General features: G+C 37.4%; 1 protein-coding gene across 2 annotated transcripts in view; it reads left to right on the top strand.

The window, feature by feature from the left end:
• Ppa2 (inorganic pyrophosphatase 2) overlaps positions 1 to 24,785 on the top strand; it is a 53,417-nt gene that overhangs the window by 15,521 nt on the left and 13,111 nt on the right. For both annotated transcript variants that reach the window (XM_070022384.1, XM_070022383.1), the window contains exons 6-9: positions 8,687 to 8,773; positions 13,463 to 13,589; positions 21,943 to 22,070; positions 24,267 to 24,352. In XM_070022384.1, coding sequence (XP_069878485.1) covers positions 8,687 to 8,773; positions 13,463 to 13,589; positions 21,943 to 22,070; positions 24,267 to 24,352 — 428 coding nt within the window. The remainder of the gene's footprint in view (positions 1 to 8,686; positions 8,774 to 13,462; positions 13,590 to 21,942; positions 22,071 to 24,266; positions 24,353 to 24,785) is intronic.

Here is a 24,785-nt window from a genome sequence, read left to right as displayed (position 1 = left end):
AGTTTTATTGCATCAATAAATTTTGTTTGAAACCATATATGTGTCTGTGCTGAAGTTCTTGGGGTCTGGCACAGTGTATTGACATTTTGAGCACATTTCGTTTTCTGGACTGAGCTATGAAGAGAGAGAGAGAGAGAGAGAGAGAGAGAGAGAGTATGTGTGTGTGTGTGTGTGTGTGTGTGTGTGTGTGTGTGTGTGTGTGTGCCAGAGTGTGTGTGTGTGTGTGTGTGTGCCAGTCCTCTGGCTTGAACTCAGAGCTTATGGCTTAGGTGCTATCCCTGAGCTTTTTTACTCTTTGAGCCACACAGTTCCTCTTCTGGCTGTTTGGTGGTTAATTGAAGATAGGAGTCTCAAGGACTTTCTTGCTTGGGCTGACTGAACCTTGATCCTCAGATCTCAGCCCCCCTGGGCAGCTAGGATTACAGGTGTAAACACCAGAGCCTGGCTAATTTTTTGGGGGGATCCAGTCGTGGGGGCTTGAACTCTGGGCCTGGGCACTGTCCCTCAGTCCTTCAGCTCAAGGCTAGTGCTCTACCACTTGAGCTACAGTGCCACTTCCAGCTTTTTTTCTTTTTGCTTATGTGGTGCTGAGGAATTGAACCCAGGGCCTCATGCATGCAAGGCAAGCGCTGTACCACTGAGCCACCTTCCCAGCCCCTGGCTAATTTTTTTATCTGTAGTCATTCCTATAATTTTGTTATACCTATTTATATACAATGAATTTTATTTTTTAAATGGTGATTTTTTTCAGAACATGTGAGCTGAGTTAGACCATCTACTTACTGTTAGGAGTAGAAAGCAGGGAGGATGTGAAGCAAGTGGCAATATAATGACGAGTGTTCTCATTGGACAGTTTCGTTTCTTATTTGCTTCCATCCTTTCTTGCTCTTTTAACTTTCCTCTCATATTTCAGTTTAACTAGGAAGCTTCAGTATGTTTGCTTGCTCCAAAGTCTAGGTTTGGGGGACAGAGAGAAAAAAAATTTGTTTTTATGTTTATTAACCTCATTAGAACATCTGTCTGAAGGTTTAATTTTTGTATTTTTATATATTGATGTTAATATCTTGCATGAAATGCAAAGACTTAAGAAATTTCTAGGAATAGGGGAGAGGGGTCCTGGCTTTATTCCAGCCCAGCAAAACAGCTGCCCATTTAGAATAAACATTCACAGAAAAGGGAAAATTGTTCTCTGAAGAGCCAGGCTGCTTTTCTTGCAGTTAGACCACCCACGTGGATGCATTCTTGGTTAACTGGCACTCCTAAAATGGATGTGCTCAGGATGGAAATGTCTGCTGAGATGGAAAGCAGCCTTTCTGATTCCCTAAGTGCCTAAAAAGACATTCTGCTTGACTCACCAGGGAAAGGTTGAAGAAATTCTGTGGCACATAGGGCATGGGGAAAGGTGAAGAAGGGAGGAAGAGGGCCAGGACAAAGAAGCCACTGAATTAAAGGCAGATGGAAAAAAAGGCATGTAAGGAAGAGAAGGAATAGAGTTCAAGTTTGTTCGTTTCTGTAGACATTTATTAAGAATCTATGTTCTGGCTAGTAAACTAGGTGTTGGGCTTAGAAGACAGAGGACACAATATGACCTTGGGCAAGGTACATCTTTACCTGTACAATGGAGAGCAATATTATCTATAGCATATGGCTGTGGTGAGAGGAAATGAAATTATTTCATTAGTAGAATGTGTAATGGATAGTAATATTGTGATTACTACTTGAATATTTTCTGTTTTTTATTAAAGTAATTTACATTCTGGTTGGTGTGATAGACATCTAAGCCTAACATTTTTACCAATTCTGTTATTTTGTTGGGGACAATATAAAGCAGACCTATTGATGAGAAGTGAAAGGAGGTGAGAGATGAAGGTAAAACAAAAGAAATTTATGTAGATTTCTCTATGGAGCCCGCTAAAATTTTGTGTTTCCCTTTTGTGATGTGTTTCAATTTTAAGGTGCTCTTATCTGCCATGATCTTAGTCTGTTACATGTAGTAGTGTTCTCTTTCTCCATCTCTCTCTTTCTTTTTCTGTCTCTCCCTTGCTAGTTACTGAGGTTTGAACTCAGGCCCTAAATCTTACTCAAACCTGTGCTATGTGAGCCACATCACTAGCCTAGCTTTTTGCAGGTTATTTGGAGATGGAGTTTCAGGGACTTTTCTATGTGAGTTAACTTTGAATCAACCAAATTAAGTTGCTTCTATGTCTTAATTTACTATTTACCTTGTATTCTCCATTACCTACCTAAAACATATTCCATCCAACATCTACTGTGAAAGTTTAAAAATCCAGGAATGCTTTTCCTATGCCAGAACTTTTCAGAGCCAACTATGGAAGTACATGTCTCTAATCCCACCTACTTTGAAGCACAGATCAAGACTGCCTGGGCAAAAATAGGATACCCAATTTGAAAAACAAACTTAAAGGACTGGGATGTAGCTCAAGTGGTAAAGTGCTTACAAAACCTGTGTTCTGTTCTAATACTGGAAAATAAAACAAAAACAATAAAGAGCCCTTCAATTTCTTGTCCTTAAAAGGATAAGATATAAAACTCTTATTTAAAAGTTCTTCCCTGACCCTGCATGATCTCCATCCTTATTTTGCAACTTTCTTCCTTCATCCTTACTTCCATTCCACACAACTTCTATAGTGTTTCTAATTTCTAAGCTTACAGAACTGTTCTTCCATTTAATACATATTTATTGAGTGTTTAATAGTTTCCAGGCAGTGTTTTTAGTCTTAAGTACTCTGGGAAAACAGTAATAAAAGTGACAAAAACTCATTGGGAACTTTTATTCTAGTCAGACAGATGAACAATAAACCAAGTATAATGTCAGTGGGTAGTAAGTGCACTGGAGGAGAAAAAAAAGCAGGGAGGCTGGGTGTGGCGTCCCTTCCTGTAATCTCAACTGCTTGGGAAGAAGAGATTGGAAGGATTAGTGGTTCAAGGCTAGGATGCACAAAAAGTATTGAAACCCTGTGCAAATCAATAAGTCAAGGGTGATAGTGTGCATCTGTGATCTCAGTTGCATAGGAATAGAGGTAGGAAGATCATGATCTTGGGCAAAGCCTGTATAGAAATGTAAAGCCACACCTGAAAAATAAAAAGCCCAAAAGGCTGGGGGTATGGCTTATGTGGTACAGTTCCTGCTTAGCAAGTAGGAGGCCTTGAATTGAAACCCCAGTACTGCTAGGAAGGGAGAGAATGGCACTCTGAAGTGTTCTTGACATTTAGCTATGGAGAAGATCTCAGTGAAAAGTATTATTTCAGTAAAGACCTAAAGGAAGTGAGGGACCATGTATGGTGGACATTTAGGAAAAGAGCAGTCCAACAGGAAACAGCAAGGAGGATGGCCTGACGTTGAATATGCCTTGTATAGTTAAGTAACAGAGAGGGGCCCAGTGTGATTGAATGGAAATGAAGGAAAGGAAATAGACTGCTATTTTTAAGCAAAAGTCTTGGATATGTGTTTAAATCCTAGCCAGTCTTGCGAGTATATATGTGTGCACTTAAACTTAGATTGCATATCCTAGTTATCTACGAAATAAAAATAATTAAATTCAATGTTTTTTAAAAAAATGCTCAAATGAAAGCCAACTCTGACATGCCTATGAATAACACATATGCAATGCATTAATTAATTCACAGCAAAAATATTTACTGATCACCAGCTTAGTGCCAGCCACTGAGCTAGACAGTTGGGATATAACCATCAACAAAACAAACAAAAGTCCTGTTCTCATCAAGACTGCACTCGAAGGGCTGGGAATGTGGCTTAGTGATAAGAGTTCTTACCTACCATGCACGAAGCCCTGGGTTTGATTCCTCAGTACCACCTAAACAGAAAAAGCTGGAAGTGGTGCTGTGGCTCCAGTGGTAGTGTGCTAGCCCTGAGCAAAAGAAGCTCAAGGACAGTGCCCAGGCCCTGAGTTCAAGCCTCAGGACTGATAAAAAAAACAAAACAAAACAAAACAAAACTGCACTGTAGCAAGAAGAAGTTGACAACAAATTAAATGAATTATAGAGCAGGTTACAGTGTGGGAAGTGTGGAAAGGGGGAAAAATAAAGCATAGAAATAAGAACAAGAGTTCTGGCAGGGATTTTGTGGATGGTTATATCCTAGTTCTCAGTTTCATTGGCATATATAGATACCACATTTGGCTGTTCACCTGTGATTTATCTTACAACAGCGGGAAATTTGGTGAGAGCAGTCATCAAGTCAACTGCTAAGTTGAAGATTGGGTTTAGAGCCTGAGACAAGAGACTTAACCTTGTTGGGTCCATCCATATGTATGGTCCCACCACCTGCCCCAACAAGGTGGTTGTGAGTAGCAAAGGGTGAGCCAGCAGCATGTTCAACTCTGTAGTGAATTCTCAGTAATATCTCAGTGATGCCAGTGATGGCAAGAGGCACTCTTGCTCTAATTGAAAGCTGGGAATCCAGGTTGTCACTGAGTAGCTATTACTTCCTTTAGCTCAGTGATACGGTTAATCAGGAATGAATTCTCAAGACTCTCCTATATATGAAGCTTTGGGCCAGAGCATGGTGGTTACAAGCATATTAGTTTGTATTTATAAATTACAGGGCAATGATCTTAAACACTGTACAAAAGTTTTAATTTAGGTTACACATTTTGATTTGTTCCTTTTTTCATAGTATCACAGTCATCATTTATTATAACATGGTTCCTGATAATAGCTTTATTTTAAAGCTTTTTGGATTCCTTACTTTGGTCCATATTAATTATTTTCTCTATATTTGAGTATGTACCCCTAGGTATATACTTTATGAGTCAAATTGTGAATTATATACCTATTTTAATAAGTATCCCCAAGTTGTTTATAACTTACACTCTGTATGTGTGTGTGCTGGTACTGAGGATTTGAACTCAGGGCCTGGTTGTTGTCATTGAGGGTTTTTGTTGTTGTTGTTGTTGTTGTTTTATGCTTAAGCCTAGTGCTCTACCTCTTGAGCTACAGCTCCACTTCCAGCTTTTTGGTAGTGAATTGAAGATGCACATCTCTTCAACTTCCTGCTCAGGCTGGCTTTGAACTTTGGTCCTCAGATCTCAGCCTCCTGAGTATCTAGAATTACAGGTGTGAGCCACTGTTGCTGAGCAGCAACTTATACTGTTATAAATACCTTCACTGGTATTAACACTCAGATTTTTTTTTTTTAATTTTTGGAAATAGTGTTGTGGTTTTAGTTTGTATTTATCTGATCAATCTTTTTGCACATTTTTTTTTGGGGGGGGGTCCGGTCATGGGGCCTGAACTGTGGGCCTGGGCACTGTCCCTCAGCTCTTTAGCTCAAGGCTAGTGCTCTACCACTTGAGCTACAGAGCCATTTCCGGCTTTTTTCTTTTTGCATATGTGGTGCTGAGGAATTGAACCCAGGGCCTCATGCATGCAAGGCAAGCGCTCTACCACTGAGCCACCTTCCCAGCCCTTCATATTTCTGTTTCTCTGAATTTCCTGTTCATGTCTAAAGCCCATTTTAGTTGGGTTGTCCTTACAAAAATTTTAAATTCTAGATAGTAATCTTTTTCACTTTTCTGAAAGAAATAACAAAGCTCATGAACTTCTTATTTTCTAGTTAGTTGCTTGTTATACACCTAAAACTCCACAAGAGGGCATGTTCAAAGTTTTAAATCGGTCAAGATTTCCTCTCTTTGACTTTATACTAAATGACCCCAAGTTAAAATTGAGGTCATTTAGTTTGTGTTTCTTCTTAAATGAAAACCAAAGCCCTGAAGATTTAACTTGTTGAAGGCAGACATGGAAATAGAATCAGTCTGGTATTTTTTCTGTTGCAGAAAGTCATGAAGAAACGGTGTTAAAATTAGTATCATTGTGTAGTTTAAGCATGCTTTACTTTGTACTTATTTCCCTAATGATAGAAACTAAATCAGTGGCTAATACTCAAAATACAGTTCTGGGAGAATGCAAGTCAACAGAAACACTTACCAAAACCAAGTTTTGTTCATGTCATAAAAATACAGTTTTGTCTCAAAGAACAGCTTTCTTATTTAACACTAGCCAAAGTAAGCTTCGTATTCATTGGTAGTATTCATGCAGATATGAGTGAATACTAAAAATCACAGTTGCAGGACAAAAATATATCTAAAATTTTTCTAGTTGAATCATTTTTTCTAGCAGAAGACACTGAGGTCTTGATTTTGTAGTCATAGTAGTTTGTGGCTGAGGTAGGATGGAATCCTGCTGCCTTTCCTAATTAAGGCTGTGTCTCTGGCTTATCACATTTGTTTTCTCTCTGACTGTGGGAGAAGGGTTAGGAGGGTTCAAGAGAGGACCCTGTATGAGGAGAGAGATTTTTTAGGATTTTGATTTTGACTTTACTTTCCCCAGCACAAATGCTGAAGTATTTGTCATAAATTCCAGTACCCTGATAATCTTCAAGGTATTGGCTGTTTCTTACTCATTTCTATTCCTGGCCTAGATAGCATTCAGTAAATACTGTACTCATCTTACTGATTAATGTAAATGGATGTTTGGTAACAATAAGAAAAATGTAGAGTGATGGGGAAACCAAAGAAGAATGGAACTTCTGTGGGAAAATGTGCTTAGGAGATTCTGAGAAAAGTATCTACAAAAAGATAACTACAAAATAGAATTTGCTATCATTATCAAAATTTGGACATTATGCTTGGTGTTGATAGCTCATACCTATAATCCTCGCTACTCAAGGATCTGAGATCTGAGGAATACACTTTGGAGCTAGTCCGAGCAGGAAAGTCCATGAGTCGCTTTATCTCCACTAAACTACCAAAAAAAGCCAGAAGTAGAGCTGTGGCCTAAGTGTTAAGAGTGCTAGCCTTGAGCAAAAAGCTCAGGGACAGCATATAACCCCTGAGTTTGAGCCCTAAGCACCAAAAAAAGAAAAAAATGCATTATAAATGCTTGGAAACTCTAAACTTGGACAAGTTAAACACTTTATTTCACTTTATCTGTACAAATGTGGATAATAATGTCATTTTCCCCCACAGTGTTTATGCATGTGATTTAGAAAGTATCTATCACCTATAAGCAGTATGTAAGGTGAACAATTATAGTTTTTTATATTGTACTAGTAATTAATATTTGGGAAGTATAATCTTGTCTGACATGGTTGCTTTTTTTCAATAGGGTCAGGACAATTTATTTCTGGGTATACTATAATTAACATGAGAAAGAAAATATTTTTCTGGAGTTGGCTATTAATAAGTGTGCATTTTTAGTTACAGACATAAAATTAGAGAAACTAAACTTGGCTAACCTGAAATCCAAGGTAGTAGCAATAAACTGAATCTTAAGGTGGCACAATGTTCACAGCTCTTTTTATTTTATTTTATTTTATTTTATTTTATTTTATTTTGAAACTACTGTATAGAGGGGTTACAATTACATGGGCAAGATAATGAGTACATTTCTTATCAAGCATTGTAGCCTAGCCTTCTCCTTTGTTTCCCCTTCCCATTCCTTCCCATCCTTTCCCCCGCCCCCCGCCCCCCTTTACACTCTTATAGTGTAAATTCTGGGAGCTTTTGAGCAACTTTTAGACTTGGATTTAGAGCAAGCAGTTAGGAAGCTTTAGGGAAGTGGTAGGTCCTAGAGGATATTTAAACTAAATATCTACTATGCTGTCCATTTACAAAAGCACACGTAATTTTGTAGTCAGTAGTATACTATGTTTAGTAAACTGGGTGAGTTTATTTTCATGGTTTTGTGTGGGGTTTTTTGTTGTTGTTCTGGTATTGGAGTTTTAACTCAGGGCTGTGCACTCTTGCTTAGCTTTTTTTTCCCCCAAGTCTGGCACTCTTACCATTTGAGCCATGTCTCCACTTCTGGCTTTTTGCTGTTTAATTGGAGATAAGAGTCTTTCAGATTTGTCTGCTTAGGCTGGCTTGGAACCTTGATCCTCAGTTGTCTGCTTCCTGTGTAGGTAGAATTACAGGCATGAGCCACTGGTATTGATTGGCTCTTTGTATGTTTTTTCAGTATCTTGAAATTTAATGTAAAAATACAGAGCATTTTCTATAGTGGAACAAAATGAGATAAAAAAGTTTTTCTTCCATTATTTTTACTATCTTTAGGTAGTTGTAGAAAGAGGTTACCATTCAACAAATCAGTGTATAAGTGCGATGCTTCTTGGTTGCTATTGCCCCTTTCGTCATTCTCCCCTGCCCCTCCCAAGGTATATAATGTCTTGTTCTTTTGTTTATGAAAGGAAAACTGTTTCTACAAATATGAGATATTTAAAGACTAGGAAGTTTATTTTCAAAAACGGGAAGCTGCATCTCTTCAGTGTCACCATGTCAGACAGCAATAAGAGACAAAAGCCATTGTTGAGGCTGCCAGCGGAAACTCAGAAACAAGGGCACAAACAGGAGAACACACAAACTGAAACTCTTAAGATTTGTGAATATGAATTGAGTCCCTGACTAAATTTGGAGGACCACCCACTTTCAGACATGATTATACAGACAAATGAGACAGAGGGAGGAAATGCTATAAATCTGTTTTAATTATTGTGATGCTTAGGGACATACTGGCGTCTTGCCCTTGAGCCTGTGTAATTTCTGAGAATTTCCCCTTTGAATTATAGCTATCTATAAAACTTGATGATCATGTAGAAAGATTAAGATGTTACAGTGAGCATTAACCTACATTTCTGCTTCTCTTTCAGACTTGGGAAGATCCCAATCAGAAAGATAAGAACACAGACTGCTGTGGAGATAATGACCCTATTGATGTTTGTGAAATAGGCTCCAAGGTTGGTTTTATAGACTTTGTTTGTTACAACATATGCTTTGATTTATTCATGCTATGAAGTTTCATTTTTGCCTCTAGTCCTTCAACTCTTCAAAGTGCAAGCTATTGATTTTTCTGATATCTGGTCTTTTATATATTTACTTCTCTTAACACAGGGGTTGGTAAATTATAGCAAGAAAAATGCAGCCACCCCTATATGTACAATACAGCTATGCCTAATGTGTGCATTGTCTATCATGGTGTCCACAAAGCCTGAAATAGTTACTATCTGACACTTTACAGGAAGTTTGCCAAGCCCTGTCTCTCCTCAGCATCCCTGTCATTATCCAGACAGAAGCTTTAATACTGATGAAAGCCAACTGCTTCTCGCCTCTCTTCTTTTTCATTTGTTTTACTTCTTCCTCTTCCTCTTCCTCTTTCTTTCTTTTGCTTCTTGCTTTTTTCTCTTCCACTGTCTTCTCTTCCTCTACTTCCTTTTCTTACTTCCCCTCCTTTCTTTTTCCTTCCCTCTTACTGTTTTCCTGAAGGTGAAAAAGCCTTATTCCATTTTGTGTTTCTGGGAATTTGTTTATTTGGATTTTTTGCCAGTCCTGGGGTTTGAACTCAGGGCCTGAACTAGGACACTGTCCCTGAGCCAATTTGTGCTCAAGGCTAGTGCTCTACCACTTGAGCCACAGTGTCACTTCTGGCTTTTTCTGAGTAGTTTTATTAGAGATTAAGAGTCTCATGGCTTTTCTGCCCAGACTAGCTTTGAACTCTGGTTCTCAGATTTCAACCTCCTGAGTATTTGTGGATTAGTTACAGTTCATATGTATATATGACTGTAATTCTCCAGCAGAAATAAGAACAAATTATAAGTTTTGCTTATAATATTTAAGCTACAGTTGAGAATTCATTTTTTTGAACTTTTTTCTCCCCAGGAATGGTCAAAGTGTGCATAAAATGAAAGATTAGAAAGAATGATGGATATTATAAGGAGTACCTCCTGTGCCCAGACACTGTGCTGGTTTTTCAATCACATCCATGTATCTTGATAAAGAGTCTTATCATAAAATAGTAACTTTATAATCTTAAGCAAAGGTCAATAAATTGATATTACATAGATTGAAAGATTATATAAAAAAGATTACATAAAATTCTTTGAGTACAATCCCTGTCCTATGCAGTTCATATTTGGTATAAATTATTAAATTGGTTGAAACATTATGTAGGTGTTAAAAGATTAAATTTAAAGTGACTTTATTTTTGTCCATGAACAGATGTGTCAGTGAAATGTAATTAATGAGATGGTTAACTGGAAGGAATCCTATGAAAATATTTGTATCTGTTAAATTGATTTGACTTAGTGACACTAATTTGTTACTGACAGAACAAATTAATAACACTCAGAAAACTCAATATGGGTTCTTAAATAAACGTGTCAGTCACTGAATATGCAGAATAAAATGAAAGGTTTTTAATATAGTGATTTCTAAACACAGTATTGAAAGCATAGTACCTTTAAAGTCTAGTACATAGCCAGTGTGTACTAATTCCTGAAGAATATATTGACTAATCTTTGTAATGTTTTGTGTAGATAAGATACTAATTATAAATGATTAAATGAAAGTACTTCTACTTGAATATCGATTAGAATATTATAAGGTGTAGGAGAAATGCTCATGGCATAAGAATCAACAAGAGCTGCTGGAAAGATATTCTAGAATGATGAAATTATTAGCAGCATGTAGAAGAAAAAAATGAATTCCTAAGCACCATGGTTTACCAGTAAGCAAAATATTGCTATTTTATACTAAAATAAACATTTTGTAAGCCTGGTTATTATTTGAATTTGGTGATCACAAAAATCGATTTCTTCTCTAGGAACATATTCTTTAATTTTTATCTGCTTTTGTTTTTATTTTTGACCCTTTTTTCCCAAATATTTTAAATTTTTCCCCTCAATGTTATGTATTATAGAAAATTATGGTTTTATTCTGAGACAAGAAATTAAAGACAAACTTTCTCTTAAAATCCTGCTGTGCCAATAAATGTAGGTTTTTATTTTTCCATGTTTTCTTCCTCAGATAAATATGTACATATTTGAGTTTGGGGGCATTTTTTTTACAATTTATTTTTGTTATAGAACTTCTCCTTTTTAATTTCTTTTGGGATACTAGATTTTCCAAAATGGTACTTAAAGATGTCTGCCATGATTCCTGCGTCTGTGGATATAGTGAGACATTTCGCTCTATCTAGGTTGTGTTTTATCTCCTGGCGTGCTGTAAACTAGGAACAGTTCAGGCCTCAGGCATTCTGCTCATACTAGACTCTTGAGGATCAGCAGTGGGTAGGTATGAGAGCTCAATGTAATGATGTGAGCCCTTAAAAACAGAGTTTGCTCTGGCTAGTGGTGGAAGAGGATGTGAAAGGGTCATGTGAGAAGGTCACAGGAAGTGCACATACCCCATTGCTGCTTTAAAGATGAGGAAGGGATGGCACTTGGGAAGGATAGAGGCCAACTTCTAGATGCAGAGAGCAAGACAACAGAGGCCTCCGTCCCACAACTGCAAGAAACCAACAGAAGAGAATCCTTCCTTGTTTCTAGCTTGCAAGGCCATAGGCAGAGAATATAGATTACTGGCCAAGACACCTGAACCATACAAACGGATGATATACTATTTGAAGCCTTTCAGTTTTAATAATTTATTATGCAATATTAGGAAACCTCTTCATATCGTAGTAGACTTTAAAGTAGTATTTATATTGACTGGACCTGGTTGAAGTTTGCCCCTGTTTTAAGTTCTTAATCACTATAGAACTTATGTTAGCGTTTCCTAAATTCTGAATCTACATAGAATATACACTGGAGGCCTCAGGGATTCTGCTCATACAAGACTCTGAAGGATCAGCAGTGTGTGCTAAGTTCATGTAGAGCTGAGTGAGAAAACCATTGGTATCTATAGATAATCTTGTATGTTTTGTAGTTCAAAGTCTGCTCTCCCTGGCCTCCTTACTTCCCATAGTGGATAAGTGATATTGTCTTTATTTGACTGTTGAGAAACATGTAAAGTATTCCATGCAGTAATCTTCCTCAGGTTGCCACTTGTAACAGTAGTGAAAGAATTAAGCCACATTGTTTATAACTAAAAATCCTGTCATTTGAAATTTTTTGCAGTGGCTACCAAAGTTGATAACCCAATTTTGATATCACTTAAAACCTTTGAGGCATATAGAATCCCAGCTTACTTCAAACATGATGAACTACATTAGTCCTGCAGAATTGATACTTTTATTTTTTTTTAAATTTTTTTTGGGGGTCTGGTCGTGGGGCCTGAATTCTGGGCCTGGGCACTGTCCCTCAGCTCTTCAGCTCAAGGCTAGCGCTCTACCACTTGAGCCACAGCGCCACTTCCAGCTTTTTTTTCTTTTTGCTTATGTGGTGCTGAGGAATTGAATCCAGGGCCTCAGGCATGCAAGGCAAGCGCTCTACCACTGAGCCACCTTCCCAGCTCAGAATTGATATTTTAAAAAATCTGCCATGTAAAGTAATTTTCTTGGAAGGGTAGACTTGTATTTGAACTGGGAAAGTACATTTTTCCTGATAGCCAGATCAGTTTATTCCTTTTCTCAATATGACCCGTCATAATATTTACTAAAGTATATTTGCACATGTGTACTTTGCTAAGGGTGTGCTATGCCTGACCTCTATGCCAGGCTATGAAAAGAATACTTTAGTTGGACATATGGAGCACTGTGGTAGAAACTTTCCTTTAACAAGTAGTGTTAACAGGCTGAGGAAATCAAGCAGAATCCTGCAAGTTGATAATTGAGAGACACAGACGCAGAAATTTCAGCATTATAAGTTTCTTGAGAGATTATGCGTTATTCATTTGGTATCTAGGATTAAGCATGATACGGTTGGTAAAAATTTGTTGCATTAATTCAGATTGAGGTTAACATTTTTTCCTAAGTATCTTTTGTTTGATTTTTTTTTCTTTATACTTTGCAAAAATGTTACAGTAATAGTTTGTTTGAAATAAAATGATCCCTTCTGCTCTTATGTGATCAAAGGGCATGTATATTTTGATGAAACTTTATGATCCATTAGGCATGCTTCTTGCTTGCCTATAAACCCATAAAAATTTTTAAATAAATTTTCAAATATAAAATAATTTATCTTTTTTTTTTGCTGGTTCTGGGGCTTGAACTGAGGGCCTGCACTCTGTCCCTGAGCTTGTCTGTGCTAAGGTTAGCACTTTCTCACTTGAACCACGGCACCACTTCCAGCTTTTTCTGAGTATTTTGTTGGAGATAAGAGTCTCATGGACTTTCCTGTCCAGGCTGGCTTTGAACTGCAATCCTCAGATCTTAGCTTCCTGAGTATTTAGGATGACAGGTGTGAGCCACCAGTGTCTGGCTCTAGCATGAGCTTTTTAAAAACTTTATGTGGAGTCCCAAGAACTTTAAAAACACTCTTTGTTCCCAACTTGTGAAATACTGGTATTTGAGGTGGAAGTGAAAATGATAAAATAATTGGTTTTAAAGGAATGTTGCAAAGCAATCTTTATGACTACTTTTACATTGTCTGTAAGTGTTACAACTTACATTTCTGTCTATAGTATTTTTTTGTCATTTGTATGGGTTTTTATGTTACTTGGATAAACTCTTAAGAGCCTTGCAAATGGTGACTCTCTTTTTCTCTTTAAAGGTTCTTTCTCGAGGAGAAGTGGTTCAGGTGAAGATCCTTGGGATATTGGCTCTTATTGATGAGGGAGAAACAGATTGGAAATTAATTGCTATCAATGTAAATGATCCTGAAGCTGAAAAGTTTCATGGTAAGTCTGGAACTTCCCAGAAAAGTAAATTATTATGTCATTAGAATTCTTAGAGCTTAAAACATGGTCATGTAAAACACAATTGATACATCTGGGAATTAAATATATGTATTTTTTAACATTTTCTTCCCATAGATTGTAAAAGATAATCTAAGTTTTTGTCTTAGTGTCATATGTAGTAAGAGAAACAAGAGAGAGAAAGACATATCAACAAACAGTCTTGTAAACTAAGAAAGTGTTTACTGTAGTCTACCAGCCATCTTCTCCATGTTCCCTCTTCCACTGACTCTCATCCCTTTCTGTTGTTTCCTCCTCCCTTCCCTTCCTTCCACACCCCTCTCTCGTACTGTTTCTGTCTTTTCACGCCAGTTTTTAGTTCTTTTGAGTGATTGTTGCTGTTCTGTAAAGAATATATTTACAACTCATTTCTTATTTTGTATTTCTTCTTTATGGACTTAAGTTGCTACTCTAAGACAGGGAATTCATTTCTAAACATAGTTTGATTATATTGTATTTCCTTCAGTTATTCCTATAACTCTCAAGTAATGTATCTAAAGTTCTGTTTTTTACTTCCTTTCCCATGACCAGGTCAGAAGCTGGTTTGACACGCTTTTGGGCCCTGTCCTTCGGCTTTATTTATTTATTTATTTTTAACTCAAGGCTGGCACTCTACCTCTGCCATTTGAGCCACAGCTCTACTTCTAACTTTTTGGTGGTTAATTGAAAATAAGAGTTTCATGGACTTTCCTGCCTCAGCTATCTTTAAACCCAAATCCTCAGATCTCAGACTCCTGTGTAGCTAGGATTACAGGCATGAGCCACCAGGGCCCAGCTTCTGATATGATTTTGATATAGCAATATGCCCATTTATTCCTGGTTTAATTTGATAATTCGAAAGTGATGATTTTTTTCTTTGGGTAAGTAAGTGATCAGTCATGCCTCATGGTTTGCACTAGACAGGTAGGTAGGCTGGTTACTTTCACAAACAAGATTCAGAGTTATCCGGCCTCAGCACCTTTTCTCCAAAGTGAGTACACCTTTGCTTAGAGATTGGAGTTGCCCAGGGCCAGCATGACCTGAAAGCTCCCGTTCTGTACAATGTGGAGTAACTGATCTCCATGATATCTTTTATCTATATGTTTTTTCTTTTCTTTTTTACTATGTTTCTATGGACATATTTAAGCTGTGATGTTTTCAAAGAAATTTTGGAGTTGTTCTGTGATGAACTAGCTTCTCTGGTCCTAATGGACAGATGTGCAAACGTGGATGAAGCACATAGTCTTTTGTCTTATATTTTAGTTTTTAATTTTGACATGAGGTGAACTAAAACTTGCCATTGCATCAGCGAGCAAGTTTCAATTAGTAAAAACCATATTTTTGTAATTTTAACTTTACTAATTTAAATCTTCAGGTTTTACCTACCAGGACTGGAATATCCACTATAATCTCACAAAAGTCTAGGTAAATAACACTTGAAACTAAAACACCTTGTTCTCCCAAACAGAAAATTGGTCACTTTGGCAGACTCATTAATACTTGGAGACCATTTGTGTACTGCAATTAGGTTCCAGGCCCTAATGATTGTAATAGTACCTTAATTGCCTGAAAGAGTTAATAAGACTCTCAGGGCATGTAAATTGTTACAGAGAATGACTGGGCCATTAGAGATAATAGTACTTGCTTATAAAATAACCAGATTCAGAGCTTTTCACAAGATGAAAATGCTGGGGCTTCTGTCACTTCCCTCTTGGTGAAATTAACCACGTACCCTAATGTAGAGCTTTGGAAATTCACCAAGCATCAAACAGATGCTTGACCTCTTCAGGACTTCCAGCAGTAACTTGGGACCTTTACAAGGGGAGGAATGTCACGAACCAGGTAACTGAGGCCTAGAAGCTATTTCTACATGCTGAGCAAGGGACATTGCTGCTGCTTTCTTCTCTTCATAAATAAACATTGATGCCTGTTGTCTAGCAAAATATTTTGCTTGTGCAGTGACTTTATAGTTTTAAAATATGAAAGATTAAAAAACATACTGAAATCTAAACAATCCTATTGGTGTAGTACATTCTGAATGAAAAAGTTACATGAACAAGAAGGAAATTATTTTAGACAGTTGGGACTTTTTTAAAAGCTCTTCATCACACTTGTTCTAAAGTTTTGAGTTTCATGTTTCAAATGTGTAGAATTTCAACATTTGGGAAGATGTGCAAATCAAAGCTGTAATATTCCTTTTATTTAGAGGAATAAATGTAGAAACTGCATGGTTTAACCTTTCATTTGCTAAGTAAATGCTTCTATTACCCTTGTAATAACTACTTTTTTAAACACATTAGGGTAGTGTTTGATTTTCTTCTTTCTGGAACATAATCTAATAATGTCATTTAGGAAAGAAAGAAAAAGAAGAGGGAATAGCCTGGTAATCTTGAAGGAGAGCATTCAAGTTAATCTGTGTGATGGGGAAAAAAGTTCAGTCGGCTTTCCTGCTTTGTTAGCAAGCAGTAGATGCACTCTTGGGCTGTGAAGTATCCCTGACTTCATGTTAGCTGCAGCATTACTGTGCCTATCAACTACACCACAAGCAATTTTCTCATAACTCCAATCAAGATCCTTGCTGTTCCTATTTGTTCAGATAAGGAAACTGAGGCTTGGTGGGGAATGGTTACCAACTCCTCTGAAATAACCCCTTAGCCATTTTGAGTCCCATTTGCTTCCAAGAGATCATGATCAAGGCTGTATCACACTGCTCTTCTAAAAACTACTGGGTTAGTTGGCTGCATGTGTTGTCTTCTGGGATTTAGGATCAGAAAATGATCCTGTTAAATAATGAAAGCATCAGTAAGATGATAATTAGAGGTCCAGTGAGAAGGTAGCTCTTTTCATCTTCTTCCCTTTGATTCCATTAATGAATATATCTTAGAGATGTGGGTGAGTAAGGCTAGGGTGTGGGAGGAGGCAGTTGAAGAACAGGGACAAATTGAGTTAAATGCACTATAATTACAAATTAAATTACTGGGAGTCTGTTGATCTTTGTTGAACATTGACATATTATAGTTTTTTAGGTTCCAGTCACAATTCAGTCATAGCTGTAGATTCTAAAATACTCCCCTTTGCTTGTTATCTGGCTTTGGAAAACACACACACACACACAGACACACACAGACACAGACACACACACACACACACACACAGATACACACACACAGACACACACACACACGCGCAAACGCGCGCGTGGAAAGCCTGAGTTCCTTCATGTCTAAATTTGTAGGGATGATTGTCTATGTTTGTGTTCTGAGAAATACTTTTAACCTATTATTTTTAGTCTGTCTTCCTCTCTAAATTGAATGATCTAAATTATCGTCAAAGTTCCTGCTGAAGAAGAAAGTGTGTTTTTATCGTCATCATTATTAGCATAGTAATTGTACATATTAATAGAATTCACTGTGATATTTCCAGACATCATAGAACCACTGCTTGCTTCATTCATGAGTTAGATTTCTTAGGGACACTGGCACATTTTTAAGTACTTCAGGGGAATTCCTTAGAGATGAAGCTGGAGGTTCAGCGGATGCCTGTGTGTGATCCAAAGCTGTGCTTTCAACTACTTTCAATTTTTTCCTGATCACGTGAGATTTCTTATAAACTTGTAACTAACCTACTTTTGGAAAGATCTACCAATTTTTTTCAGGACTGAGTATATAGGTACATATGTAGAATTCATCTTTTTTTTGGTTGGTCATGGGGCTTGAACTCTGGGCCTGGGTGCTGTCCCTGAACAATTCAGCTCAAGGCTAGCGCTCTACCACTTGAGCCACAGCACCACTTTCGGCTTTTTCTGCTTATGTGGTGCTGAGGAATCAAACCCAGGGCCTCATGCGAGGCAAGCACTGTACCACTGTGGAGCCACCTTCCCAACCTGAATTTACCTTTTTTAAACCCCTTTGGAAAAGATGTTCACATTTGGCTATTCCCTGGTTTGTTTGTTGCTTGGTTGATTGGTTTTTCTTTCTTTATAATAAAGACAAAGACAATTAAGTTTATATTACAGATTTTTTTAATTAAAAGAAAAGGCTAGGCCAGAAGCCGGTGGCTCATGCCTGTAATCCTAGCTACTCAGGAGTCTGAGATCTGAGGATCACTGTTCAAAGCCAGCCCAGATAGGAAAGTCCCTGAGCCTCTTATCTCCAGCTAATCAGAAAAAGCTGAAAGTGGTGCTGTGGATTAAGTAGTAGAGCACTTGAAGAGAGCATTCAAGTTAATCTGTGTGGTGGGAAAAGATTTCAGTCTGCTTTCTTGCTTTGTTAGCCTTGAGATAATGTGCTCAGGGACAGTACCCAGGCCCAGAGTTTAGCCTCCAGGACCAGCGAAAGAAAGGAAGCAAGCAAGCAGCAAGCTAGGACGCTGGGCACTACTGGTAGCTCATGACTGTATTCCTAGTTACTAATCAGGAGGCTGAGATCCTCAGATCTCAGCAGCCAGGACAGAAAAGTCTCCTTGAGACTCTTATCTCCAATTAACTACTCAAAAACCAGAAGTGGCATTGTGGCTCAAGTGGTAGAGCACAAGTCTTGAGCACAAAGAGATTAGGGACTGCGCCTAGGTCCTGAGTTCAAGCCCCATAACTGACAACATCCTTAGCTGTGTTCTGATTTGGTAGAAAAAGTCCAGGTAAATGCAGCATTTTAGCATTTTTTTGCTGATGTTAGTAGGAGTACAGGTGATTTTCAGTTTGTGGAAATGGATGGTGAAGTTACAAATGTGAATTACATGGTTTAAAAACATTCCCTGGTGATTTTGTATAATGTTCAACATGGGCACTAGTATTAGGGACAGTTGGTGAATATGTAAAAGCATGCAACTGTATTTTAACAAAAATGAACATTTTCAGTAAAGTTTGAAAATACCTTCTAACTAGATACATTTTCACTTCTTTCAAAGCAAGAAACCATTTGTTTATACTTGAAACTAGTGTTTTTAATTTTAGTATTTTTAGAGTCGTGTATATACATCCTTTATACATGGTAACATTCTAAACTTTATCTGTCATGAATGGTCTTCCTAAGTCACTAGCAATCTAACGCATCATACAATCTGTCATCAAATTATCTGACCTCAGAAATACCTTTCAGATCTTCTCTCTGGTCTCTTATACTAACATTTGTTACTTTTCCATTAAAATAGTGGTAACATTTCTCTGCTCTCAGCTTCCTATAACTAAATTTATTTTTCAATTTACCAAACTTACCTGATTTAAAAAAAAATCTTACTTTAAAAGAATGTTGGGAATCTTCTGACTTCTTATTCTTTACAAAAAAATGTAAATTCTCTTTTAAGTTGCTAAATGTTTTAGTAATCTTCTCCTACCAGTTTTTCTAAACATTCACACTATGTAACAGGGGTCACAGCACATTAGTTTCTCCTCTCCCCAGAAATGTAGGCTCACCTCACTAGCTTTACAGATACGTTTGCCTCTGAAGTATCTGTCTAACTGAAAACACCTTCTTTTCTTTTGAGAATCAGTCCAAATACTACCTTTCATAGTGTCTTGACTATGAGACAAACATGATTGGTTAGTTACCAACCCCTTTTTTTCATTCACACCATTTTGTTTGATTCTGTGAAGTGTGTTTGATTTCTCATAAGTTTAATTTGCTTGTTTTCATTTTCTACTCTTTTCAGAGCTGGGGACAGCGCTCATGATTTTTGTCTTTTTGAATTTCTTTTTTCGTGTTACTTATTTTACTGTGAGCTAACCTGAAGGGTTGTGCTGAAAGTATTTTTGATTGCTGATAATTTGATTAATTTGTCTCATTTTAAAACTAAATATTTTCATCTGCTTTTAAATAATTTTACATATATGTAGTCCTTTCCCACAGTAGTTATTTACATCTAATTCAAAAACTCTGGGAAAGAAATAATTGTTAAGAATTAATTTATAATAATATTATAAATATTATTATTATATTAGGGCTAAAAATAAATATCATTAAATAATAAATTAATTAAAAATTGGTTTTTAGAGTACCTGTATAACATGTGCAGGGAAACCCTGAGTTCAGTCTCCATAATTGTAATAAAAAATTGTTTTTCAATTTATTTGGCGTCAATTTAGTGACAACCATAGTGGAACTGTGGCAGATGATGCCAGATGATCAGATTTGGGACACTTTTAGAAAGAACTAAGAATTATCATTAAAAAAGTACAACCAGTAAAAACTTATATAAGATTCAAAGTGTCAAAGAGCTGAGAGGGATAAGTCTGTAATATTAAGAAATTAAATCATAGGAAGCCTAAAAGAAGGTCTGGAGATGTGACTTTAAGTGGTAAAATGTCTACCTAGCAAGTTAGGGGCACTGAGTTTAAACCTCAATAGTGCCCCCCCCAAAAAAAAACAAAGTCATGTACTAAAACCAAGAGCAGTCATCAAATATATAGAGATCGAAGATAGGTAGGTAGGCAGGTAGGTAGAATAGATAGACAGATAGATAGATAGACAGACAGACAGACAGACAGACAGATAGATAGATAGATCGATCTCAACGTATATCCATCCCATTCCAGATTTTTTTAAGGGTTTCATTAGTGTTATTAGTTTATAACACTAGATCTCTTGCTATACTTTTCCTTGACTACAGAGTAATCCTTTCTCCACAAGGCAGTTGGAGAGTGTGCCCTAAAGCACAGACTTCTTAAAGCCAATAGTGGCTGGTGTGGACCCAGGACTCCCATGTGACTCGCGTGGGTCTGCTTCTCTGCGCTCTTCTCACAGACCCTTTTTCTTCACTCTGCTCTAGCCTCAGGACTTTTACTCATCAAAAGCACAATCTTAGCTCAGAGTATTTGCACTGTCTTCCTTCCTGGAATACACTCTTTTAAAAAGTCTCATACTTCAAGAGTCTACTAAACTGTATTTTATCAGATGTGACCTCTCTGTCTAAATTTCTCCTCCTCCTCCTGCACTTATAAAAGCACTCTACCTGTGTTGTAGAATGCTGTTGCTTTCCTGTTTTTCTACCCAATCCTAATTTGATAGCAAATGTTTTTTGCCCCTAGTTTTACTGAATTATTTTAAAACATTCACAGTTAATTTCACAGAAACCAGGACTTTTTTTTTGGGGGGGGGGAAGAGGCTGGTATTTGTATTTGTATTTGCTGTGTAAGTTCTCTAACCACTTGAGTCATGCCCCGCCCGCCCCCCAGCCTCAGAACTCTTGTGTTGATAATGCCATTGGTTTACTTAATATTAGTGATATCTCATCATTATATAACAAAAATGCAAACATAAGTGCCTTAGGAATAAACACATATGTTTGATGAAGCTAACAGAGGTGTGGGCTTTGTGCTAGCTAAAGCACTCTTACTTGGGAAAGAGACTGACACATAGTTAGAACCTAATAAACATCTGGATAAAAATGTATTCACACCCAGCTTTAATGTGTTCTCATCTGGGTATGCCTCATCCTTGGCTAACTTTCTTTCCAGGTCATTTTTTTTTTTTTTTTGGGTCCGGTCGTGGGGCCTGAACTCTGGGCCTGGGTGCTGTCCCTCAGCCCTTCAGCTCAAGGCCAGCGCTTTACCACTTGAACCACAGCGCCACTTCCGGCTTTTTTCTTTTTGCTTATGTGGTGCTGAGGAATCGAACCCAGGGCCTCATGCATGCAAGGCAAGCGCTCTACCACTGAGCCACCTTCTCAGACCTCCAGGTCATATTTTTAAAACACGGTCCTGATGTTGTAGCTTTCACTGGCTTAACCCCTCTGATGCCTGTAAAGTGTTCTTGATTCCTTAGCAAAATATATGTGTTTCTCAGTGACCCGCCCTTCTTGGTATCTCTCCTTCCCTGCTTCCTCCTAACAGCCAGGTCCTGTTAGTACACACTTGCTTTCATATGATATTCTTTCTACCTTTCCCCTTGTCTGATTGGCCCTTGTGCCTCCCAGTTTTCGTGGTGTTTTCTTTCCTTTTTGTATGACATCCTTGGCATATATGTTTAAGCCTATTGCACTTCATTTGCAGTTTGTTCTCTTGTCTGTCCATTTCCCATCACTAGGCCTTGGAACATCTGAGCAAAGGGAAATATATTTATTATAGATATCCACTAACTCTTTATACCCAAACACTACCATGTTTGAAGGTGCTCTGTACATGTAGAATGAAGAAACAGTATCTTACATGTGGAAAAGGGAAGTCTAGAGCGATCTATCCATCAGATGTAGCCAGTTGGCATAACTGATTATGATCTTACTGGAGGAGAACTGTTTCCTTGCTCTTGTAGTCTCATACCTACCACTAAGTGAAATGAAGTTTGGTTTTTAACAAAATGTCTTTTTTTTGTTTCTTTCCTTACAGATATTGATGATGTAGAGAAGTTCAAACCAGGTTATTTAGAAGCTACTCTGAATTGGCTCAGATTTTACAAAGTACCAGAAGGAAAAGCAGAAAACAAGTTTGCTTTTAATGGAGAATTCAAAAACAAGGTAAACATAAGAATTATTATTTTAAAATGTACCTTCTGCTGTATGCACAAAAACTTCTTTCACTTGGGTTATTTTTTATGTGAATGTATAAGCGTAATGACAAAAGTGCTTTATTATTGATTTGAATATTTAAAGACATTCAGGAGAGCTAAGTAAATTCAAGAGGCTAAGAAATATCTATGTGAATCACCTCATATAAAACTTGTTCACTTTCTCAGAAAACAAAAGAATTCCATGGTCAGTTTAACTTTGCAAATTGTCTACGAAGAAAAACCCTTCCTTTACTCTTTTGAGGAGAAAGATACTTGTCCTTAATATAATTCCATAGAGGCCTCCTTCCTGACTGTTGACCCTGACCCAAAATAAACTACTCAGTAATTAAGAAGCCTGAGTTCCCTTACTGTCATAGGATTTTTCTATTAGAATGCCAAGTTACCATAAATTGTCTCTGATGTGTTACCAATGGAGAAAATAGACCATGAAGTCAGTTTTTCAGATTGTTACAGTAAGTGCCAATTATCTACAAACATCTAAACTGGTACTAGTAAATAAAGTATATTTTACAAGTGAAATAAGACACAGTAATGAGAACTTAAAATTTAGATTAGATGATATAAGAATGTATGTAAGTTGATAGCTGGATTTTGTAGTTTTTGAGAGACACCTTAAGTGAACCCTTAATGTCAGCTTCTTTAAGATTATTAAGATTATTAAGTACAAACATAAAACTTTTTATTTTAGACTGCATTCTTTTTAGAATTAAATATTGGAAATTTGTATACTAAATTATTTTTATCTAATTCCTCTAAATACATATTTTCATGTCCCTTTATTGCCTTAGGGTAGTTCTGTCATGTCATGAAACTTCTCTGTCCGAAAACTGGGTCATTTTTATAACTCCTTCAGAATATAATCATTCTATACATTGCTCTTTATTGCAAAGTTTAAAACATAGAGCCTACAAGGTGCTGGTGGTGGCTCACACCTGTAAATCTAAGTACTCAGGAGGCAGAGATCTAAGGATCACGGTTTGAAGCCAGCCTAGACCGAAAATCTGAGAGTCACCTTCAACTGACTAGCAAAAACCTGGAGTGAAGCTGTGGCTCAAATAGTAGGGTACTGATCTTGAGCAAAGAGGGAAAAAAAGGGGCTGGGAAGGTAGCTCAGTGGTAGAGCGCTTGCCTTGTATGCCTGAGGCCCTGGGTTCGATTCCTCAGTACCACATAAGCAAAAAAGAAAAAAGCCGGAAGTGGCGCTGAGGCTCAAGTGGTAGAATGCTAGCCTTGAGCTGAAGAGCTAAGGGACAGCACCCAGACCCAGAGTTCAGGCTCCACGACCGGACCCAAAAAAAAAAAGGAAAAAAAAAAAGCTCAGGAACAGTGCCCAAGACCACCACAAAAACAAGGGAGCCAAACTTTAAAAAAATTAATTAGCATAATTGAAAGGATGACTTTCCATGTTTTTCTATTCTGGTATTTTTCTCCTAGCTCCTTAAGCAAGTTCTAGAATGGCTTCCAAGTACTCACAGTTAACAGAACATATTTGGCTAACAGTTTTTTCTTGTATGATCCAGACAATAAATTATTTTCCTTGTGTTATATCTTAAGCAAGATTTTCCAGCACTGCTTCATTGAAAATTAAACTATTCTCTGTTATTTTAGCCAATAGTAACCCTGAGAGAACTTTTATTTTAAAGGTTAAATTTCTGATTATATTATATTTCAGAATCCAAGAGTATTGGAGCTAAGCTTAGCATTTCACATACAGCATTTTTATCCTTTGTTCAGTTCTATAGTTAAGGTCAGGGACTGGCAAACTATTTCCATATAGGATCATATGGTTACTTTTTTAGGCTTTCTGGACTTTAATTTAGTCACAACACTGATCTCTGTCATTGTAGTATTTATTAAAGCAGCACAAGCTAACAACTGCCAGGGCTGATGTAATCCACAGGCACTAGTTTGCCAGCCCCTGAAACAGACTATTTCCATTGTTCTCATTTAGTTATGAGGGAACTGAGACTTAGTGACAGTAAGACTACCCCTAGAGTTGTTAACTTTGGTAAGTAAGGAAGCCAGGTTTATACTCAAGTTACCCTGGTTCTGGCGCTCCTGCTCATGTAACAGTGTTATAGTGAGATTAGTTCTGGGTTAACATAACAATGTGATTGCTATGTCTATTCTTGGTTGAACCTAGGCTTTTGCTCTTGAAGTTATTAAATCTGCTCATGAATGTTGGAAAGCATTACTTATGAAGAGGTGCGATGGAGGAGGTATAAAATGGTAAGAATTTGTCTTTTTGTTTGTGCCAGTACTGGAGCTTGAACTCAGGTCCTGGGGCTGTCCCTTAGCTTTTTCACTTAAGGCTAGTGTTCTACCACTTGTGCCACAGCTCTACTGTCAGCTTTTTGATTAGAGATAAGATTCTCATGGACTGCTGAGGCTGGCTTTGAACCATGATTCTCAGATCTAGGCCTCTTGAGTAACTAGGATTACAGTTTTTGTTTGGGGGTCTTTTTTTCTTTTTGGCAGTACTTGTATTTGAACTTAGAGCCTTGCATTTATCAGGCAGGTGTTCTACCACTTGAACTCCCCAAAATTGCCTTTTCTATGTTAATTTCAATTATTTTTCATTTAAAAAGTATAAAACATCTATGCAGTGGGTGTTAGAGTTCTGCTCTGTGAAGCTAGGAATTGCCATTGTCCAGACACTGAC

The sequence above is a fragment of the Dipodomys merriami genome, unplaced genomic scaffold (assembly GCF_024711535.1).
Source record: "Dipodomys merriami isolate MVZ:Mamm:240054 unplaced genomic scaffold, mDipMer1.0.p SCAF_15, whole genome shotgun sequence".
Taxonomy (NCBI): domain Eukaryota; kingdom Metazoa; phylum Chordata; class Mammalia; order Rodentia; family Heteromyidae; genus Dipodomys; species Dipodomys merriami.
The sequence above is the reverse complement of the archived record's forward strand: the minus strand, read 5'-3'. Positions and strand labels throughout refer to the sequence as shown.